At 33.5% G+C, this 18,486-nt stretch overlaps 2 protein-coding genes across 2 annotated transcripts; one reads left to right on the top strand and one right to left on the bottom strand.

The window, feature by feature from the left end:
* The first annotated feature begins 1,798 nt into the window (after nucleotides 1-1,798).
* On the top strand, nucleotides 1,799-3,628 carry LOC125821599 (probable pectinesterase/pectinesterase inhibitor 46). Its single transcript, XM_049501018.1, is given in 3 exon segments — nucleotides 1,799-2,180; nucleotides 2,183-2,866; nucleotides 2,949-3,628. Coding segments are annotated over 3 exon segments (1,746 nt in total).
* A 1,716-nt stretch (nucleotides 3,629-5,344) lies between these two features.
* On the bottom strand, nucleotides 5,345-9,934 carry LOC125821602 (nucleolin 1). The gene is made up of 16 exons (XM_049501020.1): nucleotides 9,765-9,934; nucleotides 9,246-9,421; nucleotides 9,044-9,142; nucleotides 8,666-8,953; nucleotides 8,444-8,554; nucleotides 8,242-8,289; nucleotides 8,059-8,136; nucleotides 7,863-7,982; nucleotides 7,593-7,634; nucleotides 7,401-7,495; nucleotides 7,196-7,313; nucleotides 6,683-6,771; nucleotides 6,504-6,594; nucleotides 6,323-6,411; nucleotides 5,858-6,192; nucleotides 5,345-5,569 (listed from the first exon to the last, which is right to left on the bottom strand). Exons 1-16 carry the CDS (start codon nucleotides 9,838-9,840, stop codon nucleotides 5,541-5,543), a joined length of 1,884 nt encoding a protein of 627 aa, XP_049356977.1. The 5' UTR covers nucleotides 9,841-9,934; the 3' UTR covers nucleotides 5,345-5,540.
* Between the last annotated feature and the right edge of the window lie 8,552 nt (nucleotides 9,935-18,486).

The following is an 18,486-nucleotide window of genomic DNA, read 5'->3' on the forward strand; positions in this document are numbered from 1 at the left end:
GTAAAGATTTTTTAATGAGACACTAAAACAAAGCATATTACTACACCTTTTGTTTTCACTAAAAAAATTCTTTTACATGGACATTCAAAGGGGAGTATTGTAAAATGATGTCCACATCAGTATACTTTGTGTAGTAACATAAATGTATACACAATATACATTGTGTGTAAAATGGATACACGCAACATAATATATGTTGTAAGCTAGTTATACAATATACTTGGTGCTCAAGTATATACATGGCAAATAAATATCCATATATTATACTAGGTGCCCAATTATATATATGTATAAATAGCTCTTTTCTTGAAACATAACATAAGGCAAAAGTAATCGAAAAAGAAAAAGACTACACTTAATATTTTCTCATCTATTTGTCTTCTTAATTTTAGTACATTATCTTTATTTTATAACAGGTCCTACAATTTCAAAAAGCTACACATTTTTGTTTTGATTCAAACCAAAGTGGCTGACTTTTTGGTCCAACAGGAAAAACGCACACATATAAAGCAGTTAAATACAATACCTTTAAAGCACAAAAATAGATAATTCCAAAAATACGCCTAGGCTAGGAAGCAGTCATGTCGTCCAACATCTGTTTCCTAGCCTCTTATACTGTATATAATTCACTAACTTATTCATGATCGCGCTAAACACAACTTTGTTCACTAGTGTCCAAAAAAAAAGATAAATATAAATGGAGGTCATAGAGAGATGTCACATCACTTTATATATATTTTTCTTTTATATTATATATAGATATAGATTTTACTATTCTTATTTGTTACTCCCGATTTAAATTTGTTTATCTGATTTTGATTTGACATAGAGTTTAAGAAAATAAAGAAAAAATTTGAATATTGTGATCTTAAAAATATCATGTGAAAAAAATAGAATTAAATAGTTGTAAAAAATAATCTTTTTTAAAAAAACGGATTAGAGAAGGAAAGTAATACAAACAAATTGAAATGGAGGTTAAAAAAAAAGGAAAGTAAGACAAACAAATTAAAACAGAGGAGTGGAATATATATCTATATTTTTGTACAAAAATAATACTCCCTCTGTTCCAATTTATTTGGCACCTTTTGGATTTCTATATTCAAACAAATTTATCTTTGACCGTAAATTTTTCATATATCATTTAAATATTTTGAATTGTTAATTATTGTGACTTAGAGTACTTTTTACGTAGTTTACAAATATATAAATTTCATTTCAAAGCATTTGAAGATTCCATGCACAAATTCCTAATCAAACATAAACTGTTTGACTCTTGAAAAACAAAATAAAGTGTCACATAAATTGGGACAAAATAAGTATTAAGTAGTGCTTAAGTGAATGTCAAAAACGATGTTTAGCTTTGATGAACATTTTGATAATTTAATTTTATAACTCAAGAAGTTTTGTACGTACTTTATAATATATAATTAATATAGATAAATAGATAGATTGGGGGTTTGACTAGAGGAATATTTTAGGTGAATATACTATAGGAGAAATGTTGGTGGACTTGGTGATGAAAGAAGTTCTATTTATGAGTTAGTGGTTAGGGGGAAATTATGAAAAAGAAGACATGAGAAACACGTCGATAGCCAAAATGAGAATAATTTCCACTTTGGTGATGCCTTGCACGTACTTAATTCCCGCGTTTTTGTCTTTAAAATAATTATATTCATTTTTCAAAGTCATATAATTGCTCTTTTTTTTGTATAAATAAGAGCCAAATTTGTACATCAAAAACAGCCCATTCATCTAAATTTAATTTTATTTTATTTGCATCCATCATACATCAATCACCATGGCCTCTCTTAATCCATGGGGAAAGCTTGACGAACTAGACAATGAGAGGCTCATGGCTCGTCGTAAGACGAGGAAGAGAATCATAATTATTGCCATATCATCCATTGTTCTTGTGTCCATCGTTATCGGGGCAGTGGTTGGTGGTGTTTCTCACAACAAAAACAAATCTTCCCAACAAAATGATAATGTCTCGTCGATGACCTCAACCATTAGTGCTGTATGCAATCTAACCCTCTATCCCGACTCATGTATCTCCAGCCTTTCCCCATATGCTGCAAAAGGCAATGCTCTCAAACCTCAAGATATCTACAAGATGTCTGTTCTAGTTGCCCTCAACGAGCTCTCTGGTGCCTCCGATAACTTCTTAAAGAGTGATACATTCAAAACATCAATGATCCAGCAGCTGCTAAAGCTATCCAGAGTTGTCACGAGCTTCTATCCCTTGCGTTTGATCATCTGAATGACACGTTGTCCGTTGCTGAAACCTCTTTACTCGATGCCTTTGATGATCTAAGGACATGGTTGAGTTCTGCAGGGACTTATCAGCAGACCTGTATTGATAGTTTTGAAAATGTCACATCAAATAGTGCCATACGCAAAGCTGCAGGACAGAATTTGAACAACTCCACCCGGTACACCAGTAACAGCTTGGCACTTATAAGCTCGTTAGAAAATTCCATTACCAGCTTAGGTGCTATCGGAAAGAGGAGACGTTTGATGGGATATGAAGATGATAATGATGATGAGTACCCGAGCTGGTTGTCGTCATCAAATGACAGGAAACTGCTGCAGAAATCATCAGAAACAAAGATAAAGGTGAATGTAGTAGTGGCTAAAGATGGTTCAGGGAAGTACAAGAGCATTAAGGCAGCACTAAAAGCTGCACCAGAGAAGAGCAAGAAGAGATTTGTGATCTATGTGAAAAAGGGTGTTTACAAAGAGAATGTTAGGGTTGAGAAGACTAAATGGAACATTATGATTATTGGTGATGGAAAAGATGCTACCATCGTTTCTGGTAACCGTAACTTTATTGATGGAACACCTACATTCCAAAGTGCCACCTTCGGTAAGTTTCTTAATTCTGATTAGTGATTCCTAACAGAGTAGGTAATAATTATATATATATGAACATAGTAGTGTTTCTGCAGCTGTGTTTGGAAAGGGATTTGTGGCTCGTGATATTGGATTTGTAAACACAGCTGGTGCAGCAAAGCATCAAGCAGTTGCATTAATGTCAACAGCAGATGAATCAGTGTTCTACCGCTGCAGAATGGACGCGTTCCAAGACACTCTTTATGCTCATTCCAACAGACAATTCTACAAAGAATGTGATATCTATGGGACAGTGGATTTCATCTTTGGTAACTCAGCTGTTGTACTCCAAAACTGCAACATTCTTCCAAGAATACCAATGAGTGGGCAACAGAACACCATCACAGCTCAAGGAAAAGTTGATCCAAATCAAAACACTGGAATTTCTATCCAAAACTGTAGTGTTATGCCGTGGGGAAACCTTACTGGGATCAATACATTTTTAGGAAGGCCATGGAAGAATTACTCAACAACTGTTTTCATGGAATCAAACTTGGGAGGTTTCATTCATCCAAATGGATGGATGCCATGGGTTGGAACCACAGCTCCAAGTACCATATTTTATGCTGAGTATAACAATACTGGAGCAGGGGCAAATACAAAAAACAGAGTTAATTGGGAAGGCTTGAAATTGGGACTTACAAGTAAAATAGCTAGCAAGTTCACAGTAAAGCCTTTCATTCAGGGAAACAAATGGCTTCCTGCAGCTGGTGTTCCATTTATGGCTGGTCTTTGAGAGAGAGATACACTACTACTATATTTTGGAAAGTGATCATTTTTTCTTCCATTCTTTTGTTTTCTCTTTGTTTTTATGTTTTCTTGGTGTAAAACAACCATATATCTTCTGCTCATTTGCAATTTCACTGAGCCTTTTGTTACACAAGAAATATATATTTCTTGTCAAATTTATTCAATTTTAAATGACATTTAATACTAATTACAAATGTAATGATGATGAGATGAGTTCATCTTTATTCTCTCATTTTTTTATCAATCATCCTTATGTTGAGATATAGTACTTCTTTTGTCCCTAAAAACTTGTTTACTTTTGAATTGACACACCTATTAAGAAAACAATGATTTACATAGTAAATTTACCATTTTATCCCTATTAATTATGAAGTAAATGAATTAAAAACCTAATATTTTCAAGAAGTTCTATCTTGACTTCTTGTATTAATACATTTTATATATATTGAATGGATCAAGTAGATATAAATATTTTATAAAAAATATTATATAGTCCATTAAATGTAGTTATTTTTTATAATCTTGATACAATTATTATTAATTGTGTATAGGGGTATTCACGGGTCGGTTTGGGTCGGTTATTGATCAAAATAAAAACCGAACCAATTTAATCATTTTTAAATTCATAAAACCAAATATAATATATATTTATCGATTTAGTTGTTATCGATTTCGATTCGATTTGATATGATTTAGTTATTCGATTATTAATCATACTTAAAAATATCTCATCATTTCCTGCATAAAAATACATAATCATAAACCAAAAGTGGTTAGCCCAAAACTTTGATACTCTGCACACCTAGGGAAAGTTGTATGCACTGAGTTTCAAACAGTGCAATGCTCATTCAAAGTTCTTATCTCTTTTTTTTGCTTCAAAATCCAGTTATGGTTTTATTGCATTTGGAAGTATCCACATTAGCAATATTACTAGTTTTAACAACAAAAAAAGTGTCCACATTAACAAAGTAAAGGCAGTATCTGCACATATCAAATAATTTCAGCATTAAGTTTAATAACAATTGTTGTCATATAAAGACGATCTACATCTCCTCTCCTTTTTAATACTCAAAAGAAAGAAAACATTCATTTTCTATCCTTCTTTTTCTTCAATCGAATCAACTTAATCAATTCTCAAAGGAGTACCTGGATATTCTGAAAAGGAATAATCATACTACGCATTTTATTAAGAAGCATGCATAAAAGTATATAAACAGTCTATTTTAGTATTTTCAATCTCGACTCCTTTCATGCTTTAATCATATATTGATTTGAAAGACCTTCCGATTTGATATTCCAACAATTATATTCCTCAAAATTTCATTGAGACACCTCAACTTCATTGAGACACCTCAACTCGATCAAAACAAGTATTTTAGATGTCTCTAATTATTGAAACTTGTGTGGATAAAGAATTTATCATAAATAGAGATAATCTTTGAGGGAGAAATCACAATCTATCTAATTTTGAATTTCTGATGGTTCAATGATGAGGGTATTTGTATATTATTTTGGAGAAGGAGCGGGGTTTTGTTTATGGTGAAAATTTTTGAGGTGGAGTTGAGCATATAATAAACAAGGGAAAATTTACATTGATGTTTGAGGTGGTTATTCTACCTTACCTACATCAATAACATTATTGTATTTTTCACAAGGGTTACGAAAAATAACTTGTCATATGAAGCAATTATATAAGAGATACCAAACACTGGATATCAACAATGAACAAACTCATTTTCCACCCACAAAGAATGGTACATAAACTCAAAAGAAACAAAATTATCCGACTTGTCTACTAACTACTAAAGTTCTTGCTAACAAAATTTATAATATTTTTAAAATAAGATAAAACGTCCACGAGATCAAGATAAGTTGGCCATAAAGTCCCAGCGACAAAGTTACTCGTCACTAAAGGTAGTCTTCTTACCTGCAAAATTACCACAACATTAAAATGAATTAGCCAAGAAAATAATGAAATTCGAGACTTCAAAAACAGTTCAGAACCGCTATTTTGTTCTTCCCATGCGATATCTATGGCTATAGGTGAGATTCGGTGCAGTAGCATTTGTTCATCAATATGGCACAACCAACCATGTACAATGTTTTAAAAAAATTAAAAGAACCAAAAGGTTCGGATGCAGTAGTAGGGGAGAGAGGGAAAAGGACTCATCTTTTCCCCAAGTAAACAGTAAAAGTTCAGATATAATGACATTACCAGATGGAGTGAAGCTTGGCTTGTTGGGAGTTCCTCGTCCTCTGCCTCCACTGCCAAAACGTCCACCACCTCCACCGCGTCCACCACCACCAAAGCGACCACCACCACCAAAGCGGCCTCCACCACCACGACCGCCAAATCTACCACCACTATCTCTACCTCCACCCCTACCACCACTTCTACCACCAAAACCTCTGCCACCTCCACCTGAACTGTCACCCCTTGGTTTTGCTTCTTGCACATTCAAGCTAAACCCTCCAACTTCTGATCCATCAAGCTCAAGAGCTTTGTTTAGAGCATCAGCATCACCATTTGCAAACTCGATATAAGCCATCCTGCAAGAGAAGGCCAAATTAACAGAGTCATCAGTAAAAAAAACAAATGCTTCTATCGACCTACAAATTGTTAGGAGGCAAAGCTGGACAATCAAAAATGAGAAAGCATGCACGTGAAAATGAGAAATACCCTTTAATATAGCCTTCTGGGTCTGTAGGAATTCTTGTTTTAAAGATCTTCCCACAAGATGCAAAGTGCTCCTCCAGTGAACTCCTAATCTGCAATAGCATATGATATTTAGAACATCTCAAGACATCAAAGGGAAGTGTCACAGACAATGGTGAGAAACAACACGGTTCAAGACAAGGACCTGGTCTTCAGCCTCATTTTTGTCAAAGCCCCTGACAAAAATTGTTGTTCCATCACTTCTAGCCGCCGGCTTCTGGAATGAGTTCTCATCTCTCCTACATAACATAAGATACCCATTGAGAAATTGACGTCTTTACTTTCAGCTTAAATGGAAGGAATAAGGGGAGAGAGATTGCATACCCACTGCGAGGTGTATATTCTCCCCTCTCACGAGCCAGGTCCAACCTCACATCACGGCCCAAAAGATCATGCCCATTAAGTTCAAGTGCCTAAATTGATAAACAACAGATTTTAGCATTCCATTCACAGGGGACTAAAAAAGCTAATCAGGTCAATGTATGTAATGGATGGTGTTCATCTTTATCTATACAATTATGGTAGGCACTTTAATCTTTGAAGTTCCAATTTAGGTTCATGGTCAAGTGAGACTGACGCATAACATATCATATTTACATATACATACATACATACATATGTATACACACATACATACATGTGTGTGTATATATATAAATATGAACTTTAAGTTCAACATATTTTCTTTTTTGACAACTTGGAATTTAATGGAGAGTCACTTCACTTTGAAAGAGAGAGATTGAGAGGAATGGGCCTTATTTTAATATACTATCACACTGTCCAGATCATAGAAGCAAGCATGCATTCAGACTAGTTGGTTATGAAAAAAAAAACTACCTTATGTGCAGCTTCAGCAGTGACAAACTCAACATGACCATAGCCCTTAAACGAACCATCCTCATGTGTCGAAAAGCGCACTTCCTGAACTTCTCCAGCATCTTTGAAGAAATTCTCCCTGCAAAAATCCTTCTTTTATAAGTCCTAGATATATCACACTATTATCACACAGACAAAGTACTGGAAAAGTTCAATAATAACTCACACATCCGCCTGTTCGACTGAATAGGATAGATTTCCAACAAACAATGTTTTCGATCCCCCTGGAGTTTGGGCTTTAGGAGTAATAGGGGTTTGTTGCTGCATTTTAAAATAAAACAGTTCCAAGTAAAATACATGCAAATATAATTTTATAAAACTAACAATTAAGAACATAATTATATAAAGCTTCACTTACAGCTTTAGCAGAAGGAGCATCAACCATTTCTACATCAGCACCCTGATTTAGCAAGAAAACCTCCCACAGTTCAGACAATTTTATTTGACTAATTATAAATTGAAAAAGTCCAAACTTACATCTTAGGAACAGCTAAACAATAATTAAAAAAAGGGAAAACAATGCAAGCTAAATCCAACTGGAAGACCTATGAGGCCACTAATATGAAAGATGCAGATGATGCCAAAAAAAAAAAATGCTGATCAACCCAAAGATATGAAAATATATGACCTTCTTGGGAGTTTTGGATGGTTTGTCACCCTCCTCATCTTCAGAGGAGTCCTCTGAGTCAGAAGATTCCTCAGAACTACTCTTCTCTGGAGTTTTTGAGACAACTGGAGTGGTAGAGGCCTGTGAAGCACAAGTGTTAGAGCGTGAAATAAAATGAAATACAAATTGAAACATCACAAATGAAACATATTGAGACCTTGCTCTTTTTCTTTTGAGGCTCTTCATCACTCTCCTCAGAACTATCATCCTCACTGTCATCATCAGATGAAGCAACCTACAAAAGCAATGAACTTATAAAATATAAAAACCTTGGCTAACAAAATACTAATATTGTTCAAACAAAGAAGTGCAGTATGCCAGGAAAGGAACTCAGGCATACCTTTTTGGATACAGTAGCAGCCTTTTTAGATTCAGTAGCAGCCTTTACCTAAAGAGAGGAAATAATCAGGCAACCATGCAAATCCAGCAAAAATATCATACAAACATACTCAAAAATACATCTAAGATCATTACGCAAGTGTTAATGGATTCTATGAAATACAATAGGACAAAAATAACACAAAACAATCAAGTGGTCAAACCTTGTCTGAATCAGAATCAGAATCAGAATCAGAATCATCAGAGCTGTCACTAGCCTTCTTCACAGCTTGAGGAGCCTTTTTAGGTTGAGCAGCTACCTTAGAGGGAGGTTCCTGTCAAAAAGACAATCAATTATAGTATCAAAGCGCTGATAGCATATCTAACATGGTACCAATTTCATAAGTAAGTTGTCAAGGGAAAATATTTGCATATCTGGTCCTTACATCATCATCTGAACTGGAGTCATCGCTGGATTCTTCCTTTTTAGAGGCAGCAGCAGGCGCCTTCTTAACAACAGCAGGTGCCTTCTTAACAACAGCATCATCCTCAGAGCTGCTATCATCAGAATCATCACTTGACTCGTCTTTCTTAGCGCCATTAGTAGAAGGTTTCTTGGGTGCAGGTACATCTTCCTCGGAGCTGCTATCATCCGAATCATCACTTGACTCATCTTTCTTCTTAGCAGCAACGCCATTCTTAGTTGAAGCTGCAACAACCTTCTTAGCAGGAGCCTATACACCATCACAACACCAGCAGTCAGTTACCAAACAAGACAAAATACTATCAAAAATACACATAGCAGCTGTTAGATAGTAAATTACTTCATCCTCATCTGAAGAATCTGAGTCGTCAGAACTGCTGGCTACCTTTCCTTTTTTGGCAGGAGTCACTTTCTTAGGAGGCACCACTGCTTTAGTAGGCTGCATACAAAATAAGAACAAGACACATGAAGCCAGTTATTCACTGCAATACAAATCAAAATTCTTTACAGACTACATGAAAAGAATTAGGTGCATGCATTACCTTCTCATCTTCCGACTCAGAGGAGCTATCGTCAGAGGAACTGCTTTCTTGCTTGTTCTTCTTTTGAGTTTTGACATCAGTCTTCTTTTTCTCAACAGCTTGTGCTACAACCGCATCTTTCTTCTGCTTCTTTGCACTAACCAACTTGGCAATTTCATCCTCAGCTTCTCTCTTCCCTGTAAACATACAGTCAACTAGTCAGACCACCAACCAATATATGTTTTCCTCTACCAAGAACAAGAACCATCAAAATCAACCTTGTGAATTCGCTAGGGGTAAGGAAAGGGCACTTGTTAAAAAAAAAAAAGGCAGTGTTTTGCTCAACACACCATCCATGGACGCTAAAAAAACACACAAAAAAAAAAAAAAAAAACAGAGCATATAAAACGAAAACCACACAAAAAATTTCAAGAAAACCTCAATCAGACAAATTAAAAGAGTCAAAAGGTTCAAACTTTAGAACCCATAACAAGAAAAAACATAAAATCAACAAAACAAAAAGGGGGGGAAAGATCAAACCTTTCTTCATGGGTTTCGTTGGAGCAACTACAGCAGCATCAACCTTGGTGGCGGACTTCTTGATAGATTTACCCATTACAAGTTGTGGGGGGGAAAAAGAAGGAAGCAGCGGGAGGAGGAGACAACTATAAAACCCTAAGGGAAAACTTTAGGGTTTAGCGAAAGAGAATAGATGGAAATATCTATTTGAGCTTGCTTTTATAGAGTAAAAATAGGCCCTTTTGTGTAACGGCGACACTATCATAAGTTATAATTAGGGTTTTGCCTCACATATTTCTCATCTCAACGCTATTTAAGTCTTTTTATCACTTATATTCTCTTTTTTCTGAAAATTTAGCGTCTCGTTTGGATTAGGTTATAAAAAGTAACTTATATAAATTAAAATCTAAAAAGTTTTAGATGATTTTATTTTTTGGCTTTTGACTTATTTTTAAGAAAAAAAATTATGCGATTAAGCAAATATATACTAGTTAATTAGCTAACATAGCTACAATTTACATTAATTACAATTCAAAACTTACTTCTAGCTATAATTACATTCTCTCTCGCCTCTCTCCTCTCTTCCTCTATCTTTTCTCTCTTTCTCTCTCGTTTTAAACAAACACAAATTATACAAATATAATGTATAATTTGTGTTTGTATAAAATGAGAGAGAGAGATTGAATATACAAATACAAATGTTTTAACTCGATTCAATTGTATACGAATTCAAATTGTATGCAAATATATAAATACAATCATTGATACATATATATAGTAGTTACATAAATACAATTATCTAACTGATATACATATACAATTCAACTCTCTTCACTCTCTGCCATCTCTCGCTCGTCTCTCTCCTCCCTCTACCAATCTCGCTAGTCACTCTCCACCATATAACTGTAGTTACGAATCGTAAGTAGCAAACTATAGTTATGGAGCATAATTAAGCTATTTTTGAGTAGCTATATGCGAAAATTCTCCTATTTTAAAATATTTTTGGCTTAAAAGTGAGTAATTAGGGACTGTTTGGCCCTGCGATATGGAATCATGATATGATATCATAATATGGAATTATGAGATGAAATTGAAGTTTTGTTTGGACATGCGATATGGAATTTTTGTGTTGTATATTTTCTCATAAACATAATAATCCATAAGTTGTAAAACTATTAAAATAACCCCAATTTTTTTATTCAATCTTACCAAATAAACAAAAATTTATAAAATCGCATAATAAATTATTACAAAGTTATTTATTCTCCACTTAAGTAATTGTTTCATCTAACTTTAATTCATCAAACTTTAATTCAATAAAAAAAGTTGAACATAAATTGTAGTGTACTAGTCTTTAATATAATTCTCCCACATAGTACGAATAATTTCCTCACGTTGAACTTGCATTTCTCGATCATGTGACCGAAAAGTCAAACCAACATTGTTACTTTGAGTTGTAATAAATACAAAACGGTAAAAGTAATAAATTAGGTGTTGGAGTAAATGAAGAGAACAATTATTACTCAACAATTGGTTGGTGTGAGTTAAATTGACTATATGTTGGTGAGAAAAATAAATTTTATGTCGGTGAGAACAATAAATTTTAAAAAGTAATGATGTGTGTAGTCATTTAAAATTTATTAAATATAAATTTATAAAATGATTCGGATTATATTAAATTTATGAATATATTAGTTCAAATAAATATTATAGATTAATATTGTAACACCCCGTATCCGAAAATAGAGATTTCAGATTTCTGGTGTTACAGGTGGCACTCACGGACACCATCCACGGACCGTAGATGGACTCACGGTCCGTCCTGCAGGTCAGAAAACTTCCCTAGAACTCAATCATAAAATTTGGCTAAGTGTTGACCCACGGCCGGACTTACGGTCCGTAGATCAGGTCACGGATCGTAGTTCGTGTCCGTGGATCGATGGCCCAAAAGCCCAGCTTCAGTCTCGATTGACGGTTGACCAGCACGGACCGTCAATCGATCCACGGTCCGTAGGTTTGACCGTAGATGAGGGTCAACAACCAGTTAGCTGAAAATTGTTGATGGGTCAACTTCAGATGGTCATAACTCTTAACACAAAATAAATTATGTCTCCCATAACCTATGGTTAGATATATAATTGAATCCTCTTTCCAACGCCACCGAGCTTGCTAAATTCCGACATCCGAGTAAAAAGTTATGCTCATTTTAGTGAAGCCCTGTCAGGAAGACTCGACTAACGGTTCCAATCGACGAACCGTCAATTGATTGACAGCCTGTCAGTCCCGTCCGTCAGTCACTCGATAGCAGTTAATTCAGGGGTCTTTTGGTCTTTTCCTATTTCGTTTAACCCCTTAGATACGTCATTTAAACCCTAAATCATGAGGTTTTAATCAGTTTAAGCCTAGAAACATAACTAGAACTTATCCAAGTCAATTCATTAATCAAAATCTTAGAAAAATAGAATCAAGAGTAAAGAAAAAGGTCAAGAACCCTAGTTCAAGAAGGCAACAAGTTTTCTTCAATTCTAGCCCAGAAATCAAAGGATTTCTTCGTGAAATTCGTCACCAGGTATGTGGGATTTCACTAATGGGTTCCTTTCGCCCATTAAGTCCCTAGAATTCAATCAGATTCTTGATTCCATGATTATGAACAGACCTAAGGTTTCTAGAATTTCAACAGATCATTATGAATTAGTTATTTGAATGTTCCAAATCAGATTATCATGTTATTGCTCAGTTTCTTACATAAATTTCAGAACCCTAGCTATGTATTTCATTAGTTCTTGAATTACACATGCTAGGTCAGATATTTCAGTTATTCAGATATACATGCTCCAGTTTTATGCCACATTATCAGTATATTTCAGCATAAACCCTATTTTGAGTTATAAATCTTGAAAAGCTTTTCTTTAAGACAACACTTGAGTTTTAAACTGAGTTTTTGAGAAAGTTAAGATAAGTTTTGAGAAAGAGCTTCTAAAACATGATTAGTATGACAATTGAGTAGGTCATCAATGTATGAATAGTATGGTATCTAGATATACCATCAATGTTTGTGCAGTATGACTTCCCAAGTCATCAATGATCATGGTATAATATGTTGTTGAATTGTTTTCAAAAAAAATAAGGGAGTTTTCAAGTATGAGTATCTACATGTCAGTATTTTGAGTTATTCAGTATTTCAGTCATAATATATTGAGTTATACATGCCTCAGTTTATGAATGCATCATTATCAGATTAATTGTTGCATTCTCAGTTTGCATGTTCAGTTTTGAGCTATGCAGTATTTATAGAAACTCATTCATAACTAGTTAACTACTTAATTAATTGGGAGTAGCATAATATCGAGTTGGACTAGGGTTCAGCATACCCATATAGTCCCAGAACTACGAGCCACGTAGGTGTAAGTCCCCTTTGTGGGCAATATCAGTTTAGTGATCACGCCAGTATGTCTTTATACCTCTGGCAGGGTATATTGGGTCCTCTCGATGGGGCGTATACATCGAACTCGACATTTAGCTCATGTGGTTTTATGTCGGTTATTAGTAGCTCCCACAGTTCAGTTAGACTCTATTGCATTGACCATATTTAAGTACAACCAATATTCAGTCTCCGCATGTTATAAATTGGTTATTGCATTCAGTTAGCTCAATATTCAGTATCTATATCATGTTCAGATTATTTCATTGCTTTATTGCTTTGTTTAGTTATATGTTATTTCAACTTTACTCTATCCTGCATGCTCAGTACCTTTCAAGTATCGACGCATACGTGCGCTACATCTTCTCATGATGTAGGTTCAGGTTCTCAGTATCCAGATCACGCTTAGATCGGTTCCCGGTCTCCAGTTCAGCAACATCAGTGGTGAGTCCTTATTCTTCGAGGACTAGTGACATGTTTATCTTTATCGCCTTCAGTCTTTAGTTTCAGTTTTGCTAGATCTAGTTGGGGCATGTCCCAACATTTCTAGTCAGTTTAGAGGCTTATTTCAGACATAGATACATTCAGCTTAGTATTGAGTCAATATCTTCCTTGTATTAAACTTATCAGTTTTCATTTATCTCAGTTATAGTATATGGGCATTTTCCATCTTTTCATCTTATCTATGATTTAACTTCTGTATCATTTTATTATCTTTAGTATGCTCATGATCATGCCAGCAGGGTTAGCTTGGGATCACTTGTGGTCCTAGGTCTCGGGGGTAGCTCGGGGCGTGACAAATATAATTGAGCTAATTATTTAAACCTAATAAATATAGATTTAATTAAAGCCCGCTCTATAAAACTCATATGTCATGTCACTTAAATCTGATTGGCCGAAGGGAGTTCTCTTCCAATCACAACTCCTCTATTTTAAAACTATAAATAGGAGTCCTCATAATTCAAAAAAAAGAACGAAGAATTCTAAACAAAAAACTAGAGAAAGCTTGTGGATTAAAAGCCACAAATTTCTCTACAAGCTACAAGTTTAAGAATTCAAGAACTCAAGAGTTCAAGATTCAAGTTTAAGAATTCAAGATTTGAAAGAAGTCAAGATCAAGATAAAGTTCAAGTTCAAGTTCAAGAACGATCAAGATCAAGCTCGAAGCCCTTGGATTCAACTAGAAGTCAAGATAAAGTTCAAGTTCAAGAACAATCAAGATCAAGACTGTCGGATTCAAGATCAAGCTCGAAACCCTTGGATTCAACTAAAAGTCAAGATCAAGATAAAGTTCAAGTTTAAGAACGATCAAGATCAAGACCGCCGAATTCAAGATCAAGCTCGAAATCCTTGGATTCAACTAGAAGTCAAGATCAAGATAAAGTTCAAGTTCAAGAATGATCAAGATCAAGACCGCTGGATTCAAGATCAAGCTCGAAGCCCTTGGATTCAACTAGAAGTCAAGATCAAGATAAAGTTCAAGTTCAAAAACGATCAAAAATCAAGACCAAAGCCCTTGAAATCAACTAAAAGTCAAGATCAAAATAAAGTTCAAGTCAATATCAAGTTCAAGATCAAGATCAAGTCCAAGTCCAAGTTCAAGTCCAAGTCCAAGTTCAAGTTCAAGATCAAGATAAATCTCAAGTTCAAGATCAAGCTCAAGAGCCCTTGAATTATATTTGAAAAGGCGAATTCAGAGGAATCATAGTGATTGTAACACTCTCACTTTAAATAATAAAACGATTGTTGCATAATTTTCCATTCTTGATTATTGTTTTTCTCGACGCGAATTTTATTGTCTACAATGTGATTATAATTTTTATTTACATATGAAATAAATGGTTAGTAGATATAAATGTGGGGTTGTTTTAACAAAATATAAACTTGTGGATTAATTTTTGTATGACAAATATCTCAAATCATGATATGAAATTCCTATATCATGATTTTTGGAGAATATGGAATCACATCTAATGGTATGGAATCAGCGTAAAATCGCATGTCCAAACACTGATTTCATCTCACGATTCCATATCGCGATATGATATTGCATGGTCAAACGCCTACTTAAGAGCACTTTTTAACCTTTCCAAATACCTCCAAAACTAAAAAATATATATTTAAAAATCAAAAGCACCTAAAAATAAGTTAAATTCGAACGGACACTTAATTTAAAACTAGAACCGATTTTCTTAAAGAAAAAAATGTAATAACTTAATTATGGAGTATAGAATTATCAACTCGATTTAAAAAAATGTAACTTTTACAAATGTCTACAGTTTGAGCCTTATAGTAATTGGGAAAAAAAGACTTGGTATACCCTTCAAGTTTGTCATTTATAATTGATATACACTTGTTATAAAAGCAGCTCATATATACTCTATTATTATACAAACGGCTCACATATATCATTTTCCTCTAAAGGACGTGAAAAAAATAATTTTAATTTATCTTTTTAATTTTTTTATTTTAAAAAATATCCATGTAGGGGTGTATTTGATCCTTCTCACACCTTCTTTTTTTTGTCTTCTTGATTCAACGGCTAATTTGAATTTATTATTTTGATAGTCCTTATTTTTCACTAATTTTCTTGTAAAATTTATCATATATACCCCAAATTCTTTTTACAAATACAAAAAATAAATTACAATACATCCGAAAAAAATTGTAAATTTTTTGTTACTTTTCTCTCTTCTCCATTCACACTTTTTTTATTTCTTATATTTTTACTTCTTAAAGAATGAAAGAAAAAATAAGAATAAAAATTTCAATCAATGATAATCAAAGAAGTAAAAAAAAAAGAAGCAATTTTCACATATAGCAAACACAAAAATAATATGTGTATGCTATAACTATAGTTTGCATAATTGTGCTCCATAGCAAACTTTATGTTTGCTATGGCTATTTCGTTATACATATATACAAAAGAAGCTGACTATTTTGCTATACATATATACAAAAGAAGCAATTGTATAATCTGTTTTGGTATACATATACAAAAGAATCAATTGTATAATATGTGTTTGTATAAAGCGAGAAAGAGAGAAATGCAAAAGAGAACTGGGCAGGAGAATATTTGTATTGTATAATTATAAGTGTATAGGACAAAGATATATGTATTTGCATGTGTATATATAATTTTCTCTCGCTTTATACAAACAGAAGCACAATTTATACATTTCTGTTTGTATAAAGCGAGAGAGGCGAGGGAGAGACTGGCGAGCGAGATATGGATGAGTGGCGAGCGAGATCTGGGAGAGGGGAGAGAGGGGAACGAAAATATGTATATATACAATTTTCTCTCGCTTTATACAAACACAAACGCATTTTATACATTTGCGTTTGTATAAAAGCGAGAGAGACGAGGGAGAGACTGCCGAGAGTAGCGAGCGAGATTCACCAAGGAGAGAGGCGAAATAACAACAGTTTGTTACGGGGTACAATTAAATCAAATTGTGGTTATGACATTTAATTTGAATTAGTAGTTTGTTATTATATACAATTTTTCCTTAAAAAAAATCAATTGAGTTAATGCATGCATTAAAACCACTGCATTACTAATACCTAGAAATACATGATATTAGTAATGGGATAATGCTAAATGGCCAGAAAATTTGGCCAGAAAATCAAAAAATCTATAATATCTTTTTAATTTTAAAATAAACTAATCTTTTTTTCAGTTTTTAGTTAAAATGTATTAAAGTTAAAAGGGTAAAAATGTTCAAAAAGGTAAAATAACATAGGTAAAAATACCATTCTGGCCAAATTTTTTGGCCAAAAGGATTTTTCCTTAGTAATGCACACCTTAATACACAATAGTGTTTATAATTAATGCAAACATTAGTTGTACATAGATTAGAAAAGAGTATCAAACAAGATATTAGTAATACACAAGGTAATGTATGCATTATTTTTTCTAATTCCTAATACACTTTACCAAGCAACCCGTTAGTTTTGTTTGGTACACTAGAGGTGAAATACAAATATACAAAGAATACAAACAATAAAAATGTAATATATATATATAAGGAACCCTAGGCCTGCCTACGTGGTGCCACCACAAACTCGATTTTCCTTTTAATTTATTTATATTCAAAATTAGTCTTTCCCTTTCATAAAATGTTGTGATTTTTATGAAAAGGTGTGACTTTTATGAAAAGTTATGACTTTTATGAAGAGTTACAACTTTTATGAAAAATTGTGACTTATGAAACGTTGTGACCTTTTTGAAAGGTTGTAACTTTTTCAAAGAGTTGTGACTTTTCCAATAAGGCACAAAAAACATTTGTTTACACTACCCTTTGTTGTCTATAAATATAGGGATTTCCTCTTATTTTAAAACAACAAAAATTCTGAACCTCTTCTTCTTCTTCTGCACAATTAAATTATCGTCTACTTTGCTCTTGTTGAGTGGCTCACTAACACCATTGTGTTTGTATCAATACATTGGTGAATAAAATCGTTCCATTCTGAGATGATCCATTCCTTTAAACCTCGGGTACTAGAGGGGAATAATTTCCATAAAGGGCCAGACATTGTGCATTTAGTAGGCTCGATTTTTTCCTTTCTGTTTCATTCTATTGTTACAAATCATGGTATATTTTCTTACAGCCATTAATTTATGCTTATGATATTAAATGTTGTTTTTGAGTACATGTTTTAAACTTTGTTGTTTATATTTCTGCAAAATTATTTTTACAAGTATTTGTTAGTAAATAATAAATAACGCAGATTAATTGAGTATTCATGCAAGTTTTCTCTACTGAAATTGTTGAAGGTACAATAAAAAATTCCTTAAAGATCTATACTACCATCTCTTGAAGACAAAATTCAAATTTGGTATGCCATTGTAAGGACATAAAGTCCTTAAAAACTTTATCGCACCTTGATGTGCGAAGTGAACCAGGAAAAGAAAACATGAATTAATAAACTTTTGTCATGGGTTCAATGATGTGCCGGATGACCTATAGAGGAATATGACTAGACTGGAGACTCTTTTAATCCCAAAGACATAGATAACTACACAATAAATTAATTTCTCATATTTAATATGAAGTACAGACAAATTCTCAAGTTTACTACAAGTTGTAAATACTTTTCTTGAAGTAATAAATGTGTTTCTCGACACTATAATTGGAATAGAAGTGTAGTTTTAAATTGAACTTTATCATTTTGGTATGTTGATTTTAAAAAACACTCAAACAAACTAAATAGCTTAATTGTTTAATATATTTCCCTTTCAAGTATATATAATAAGTTGAATTGTTGTCCAATATGATACATTCTCCCTTTAATTTTTCATTTTAATAACTACTTATGATA

Source organism: Solanum verrucosum, unplaced genomic scaffold (genome assembly GCF_900185275.1).
Source record: "Solanum verrucosum unplaced genomic scaffold, falcon-dt-bn FXZP01000126.1, whole genome shotgun sequence".
NCBI lineage: Eukaryota > Viridiplantae > Streptophyta > Magnoliopsida > Solanales > Solanaceae > Solanum > Solanum verrucosum.

Bases quoted from the DNA above. Each gene is read 5' to 3' on its own strand.
- LOC125821602 (XM_049501020.1), bottom strand. From the start codon at position 9,840: ATGGGTAAATCTATCAAGAAGTCCGCCACCAAGGTTGATGCTGCTGTA. The intron at 6,772-7,195 runs GTAGTTTTTTTT...TTATCAATTTAG, and splicing joins CTGCTGAAGCTGCACATAAG to GCACTTGAACTTAATGGGCA. The intron at 5,570-5,857 runs GTAATGTCATTA...GTAATTTTGCAG, and splicing joins GCCAAGCTTCACTCCATCTG to GTAAGAAGACTACCTTTAGT.